This window comes from Cydia amplana, chromosome 2 (genome assembly GCF_948474715.1).
Source record: "Cydia amplana chromosome 2, ilCydAmpl1.1, whole genome shotgun sequence".
Taxonomy (NCBI): Eukaryota; Metazoa; Arthropoda; class Insecta; order Lepidoptera; family Tortricidae; genus Cydia; species Cydia amplana.
Window position 1 is genome coordinate 17,327,245 of NC_086070.1, and position 4,597 is coordinate 17,331,841.

The following is a 4,597-nucleotide window of genomic DNA, read 5'->3' on the forward strand; positions in this document are numbered from 1 at the left end:
TTATCTTTAGGTAATTAAGGTAGAGTCTGTGTGGAAAGAGATGATTCGTGGAATGTATGGGGCCAATACATTCCATGACTCTTCTCTTTCCGAACAGTCTCTAATTAATTAAATTAACTTAATTGAAGCTCATGAATGTACCCATAAAATTAACGGAGTTCATAAATGTAAGATATCTTTTTGAAATAAAATACGGAAATTCATTTGTAAAAGTATTATTAAAATTAGAAAAAAATATATACACACTGTTATACGATGGTAACGATGTTGCTTTTAACAGGTCGGATCTTTTTCGTATAATTAGTTTTAATAGCATTAATTATTGGCCTGTATTTGCCAGAATGTGGTACTTTGGTTGTTATAATAATCGGTTTTTTCGGTGTCGTTATCACTATTCGTTCGGTTTTTTCTTCCCTCAACTCTGCCAATTTTCTCTGCAACAACTCCCGACTCGATAGTTTCATGCTTTTCCTTTTTAAAGGCACCTTATACTTTTTGGTCCTTAATAGCTTATTTTTATTGGAAAAACTGTTTTTAGTATCCACTTTCACTAGGTACGTTACTGTTAAGTTATGTCTTTCCGCTAAGCTATTGATGTCTTGCGCGTATTTTCGAAATTGTTCGTGTGCATGTTCTCCTTTTAATTCGAATCCCTTTGGTATTTCTCTCAAACGTCCATATTTACTATCTTTAATAATTCTGCGTTCTGTAAAAATAACATGAATACAGTTGAAAATTATATTAGTCGGTGGTAGGGTTTGCACGATGGATCCGAAATGTATGGGAATATCCGCGGATCCGGATCCAGATAATTTCATACATTTCGGATCCGGATTGCAAACCCTAGTTGGTGGCAAAGGTCAACTATGGCTATTATAAGCTAGGTACTTAATTCTTAATAGGGTAATAGAGCACGAACTTTCTGGAAAACAGAATACTACGAGACAGATTTAACGGTAGTAAAATAGGCGCATAAATTGAAAAGAAATGTAATAACATAAATTGGCATTAAAATATTACCTTCAAAATATTCTCTTGCAATGACAATTCCGAAGAGCGTAAAAAAATACAGTCTGATACACATGTTGCCTGTCTTCCAAATACATGGTGTGGTAGTGCAGGTGGCTTTATATCGAATAGCGTCGGTAAAAAAGGTAAAAGATAAGGATCGCGGACAATGTCATTTGTTTTGTGGCGCTAGGTTGGTTAACCCTTCCAGCACGCGGCAGCCAGCGATCGTAGCGATGTGACGAGCCCACTTTTTTCAATTCGAATCATTCGAATTGATTCGGCCGCTGATTCGAATTCAAAATCGAGTTGACTCGACTCGACGATTCGCGTGGTTCGCGACAAGGTCACAGGCACAGGCGCGGAGCGAGTTGAGACGGCGAGTCACGCGGCAGTTGTTGTAAAAAGAACCTTCAGGGCACGGAATTAAGGTTTATTTTTGAATGGCCATACTAGCAGTGAACTCGAGTTGGGATACTTGGGATGGCGAATCAAGCGGCAGTTGTTGTAAAAAGAACCTTCGTGTCACGGAATTAAGGTTTATTTTTGAATGGTCATAGTACCAACTCTAGTTGAGACGGCGAATCGAGCGGCAGTTGTTGTAAAATGAGCCTTCGGGCTACGGTATTGTTTATTTTTGAATGGCCTTAGTAGCAGTGTGATAACGTTGACTCTGCTCGGCGAGTTGCCGAATTGGCGATTCATTCGCCGAGTTAGCTAGTGGTCGAGTTGATTCGAATTGCCAATAGTCTTGATTCGAATTAACTCATCTGTAGGCTGATTCGAATTATTCGAATCAGATAACTCGACTCGCCCATCGCGATCGTACTAGGGAAAATTCCAGAAAATGTAATGCCTAATAAGACAATAATCCAAATATCAAAATAATATCAATTAGTTTATTACGAACCGCAAGAAAAAATAATGCAACGGTAAAAAAATATAAAAAACTGATATTTATAATAAATATAAACAATACGAATACCTATGTTTCGTATAAGTGCATAGGCTTTATTATACTCGTACTCGCGATTAATGTTTTCTCACGCAAAAACAGTGTCCTTAAACTACATTTTTTTAAAGGTTTATTATTTTTTACTACGAGTTCTATTGTTCTCGATTGAACAATCGCTACACTCATTTTGTACTGTTGCATGTGCAATTCAACAGCATGCCTTGAACATCTGCTACGTTCATATCATTCTGTGTTTATGTTTAAATAAGATGTATCCAAGTAATTACCTACGCTTTTTGACACATCTTTATTCAAAATGTTTACTGTTTTAATCAGGTAGGTATACCAAATCTTTATATTAATTTGAATATACACTATATAGAATACATTATAGATATTTAATATAAGTTACTATATTATTTTAATACATAAAAATAAAAAGGCTCCAAAGTGACATAATCTTAATATTGGATATGTTATCTAGACAACCTGACGCGTAATTAATTACTTTAATATTTTTTCCTTGGCAGTTATTTACTGACTGTTTTTGAATCATAATTACTACCTGGACGGCAGCCATGTGGATAAGTGGGACATAATATTATCCTTTTTTCATACTTTGCTTAGTTAAAGTTTATGAGGAGAAATTATAACTCTGAAGCCAAATTAGTTTCCTGCACATATACCTATTCAATTGGAATCTGCAAACCCACTCATTGCGCGAAGTTCTTTTATGAAATAACTCCAGTATCAATATGAAACCACTACAAATCGGGAGAAGAAACTTTTTCCCGATACCGGCTCGATATCCCGTCCCGTAGGTACCATCGCCCACACTGTTGACTGTACTGATGTACACCACTGATGTGGACCTTATGCCTTTTGTAATAAGGTTACATGTAACGATGTATAGTTAGGAGTGTTGCTGTTCGTACTACAAATTTTTCGCTTGGGAATTTCATAGCTTTGGAGTTTTCAATGCGGCGTGATTGAGGGTTTGGTTGGAACGGAACCGCAACTTTACCTTTTTCAGGTCAATCTTGTTTTAATACTTAATCTTACCAATGTATGCTTATGCTGGAATATTTCATTGGATTGATTTAATATACACTATGTATTCATAACATGACAACATACCTAATACGTTGGGACTATCAAACTTCTTGTTCATGAAAGGAAGCCTGTGCTCAGCAGTGGGGCGTCTATGTAGACAAATAGAAATGACGTATTATTTATACAAATAAAATGTAAATTATAACCATTCTGATCAATGCCGCAAAGGCGATCATGACGTATGATTCCTGAACACGTCATAGAGAGCTTATGTATGTAGATAAAGCAGTGCAGCTAACTGTTCAACATTATTCAACATTAAAACACGCGTGTGATATTTTTATGAAACTCGCATCGCTCGTTTTGTAAACCCACACTCGTATTTTGATGCTTTTCACTGTGTAGTAATCACGTAACATAATTATTATGAAATCGGTTAGTAACCATAAGAAAATCGCTTAGAGCCCGCATTTTGTCACTAGTGGAGCATTCTGTGTTATTTTATTTATACACATTTTACCTAATTACTTTCATAGAGCGTCATCATCTTCCTGCCCGTTTAAAGCAACAACTCGCAAAGGGAGATTGTGGTCCGTTTCACTTCCTTTTTTATATTGAAAATAACATAATTTCATGTGAAGGTTGGTATTAAAGTACCCCACGGTTAACATCTATTACCCCACCTTAATTACTAACCCCACACTTAATAAGCTGTGATATGCTCTAATTAAAACACAACGTACGCCGTTCGGTCTATATTTAACCTTAATATGCTACGATTATGGTTCGATTAAGCTATTCGGTGTTACGTTAATTCAAATGGAAATGTGTAAGTTTGGATTAACTAGCTAATGGATATTCGATACTGCAGTACAAGGATTCCGTTTTAGGCATCATACCTTCGTTTCTTAGTCATGCGTACAAATGGCAAATTATTAGGACATTTTATGGACAGTAATTATAGATATGCATTATTACCAAAATCAATAAAATAAAGTAAATAATTAATTACCTATCTACTTTTTTCTCTAATTAAAACGTTCAAAGTGCTTCAAAATTTTTCCCACTACTCAGGACATGGGCGCGTAGAAAAGTAAAAATCCATTTTCGTAAAGTGTCTAACTGTGTTCCGTCGTAAGCACTTTAAAAATGATTCGATCCATCAAAGGTTTTCACACTTTTCCGATATCCAGCACTTTACTTTTAAGAATAATAATTTTTCGTCGTCCGTGATGTGCGGCGTTAATCTTGTTTCATTAAAATAAAAATAAAAAGTTTGAGAAGTTTCAATCAATATTTAATGTAGGTAGCCAAATTTCTTAACATTTGGATATTACATTTTTTGTGGCTGTATTATTAAAAAACGGTACCCAATAAAATTTAATTTTGTGGATAAACAGCTAACCAAATAATATACAACAATGTATTTACATTTTTTACTTCTCAAATTATTATTACGTTATTTATTGGCTACGCTCAACACTAATAGGGCTTCAAATAGAGCCATGATGATCGTTTGGACTTAGTGGCAAGCCTCAAAGATTTCGTTTTCGTTAAAGAGACAGCGGCGTAGACCGGCTG

General features: G+C 35.4%; 1 protein-coding gene across 1 annotated transcript; it reads right to left on the bottom strand.

Moving 5' to 3' along the window:
- Positions 1-209: 209 nt before the first annotated feature.
- LOC134662181 (uncharacterized) lies at positions 210-1,235 on the bottom strand. Its single transcript, XM_063518450.1, has 2 exons — positions 1,021-1,235; positions 210-706 (listed from the first exon to the last, which is right to left on the bottom strand). The coding sequence occupies exons 1-2, from the start codon at positions 1,082-1,084 to the stop codon at positions 249-251; spliced, it is 522 nt and encodes a 173-aa protein (XP_063374520.1). The 5' UTR covers positions 1,085-1,235; the 3' UTR covers positions 210-248.
- Positions 1,236-4,597: the final 3,362 nt, after the last annotated feature.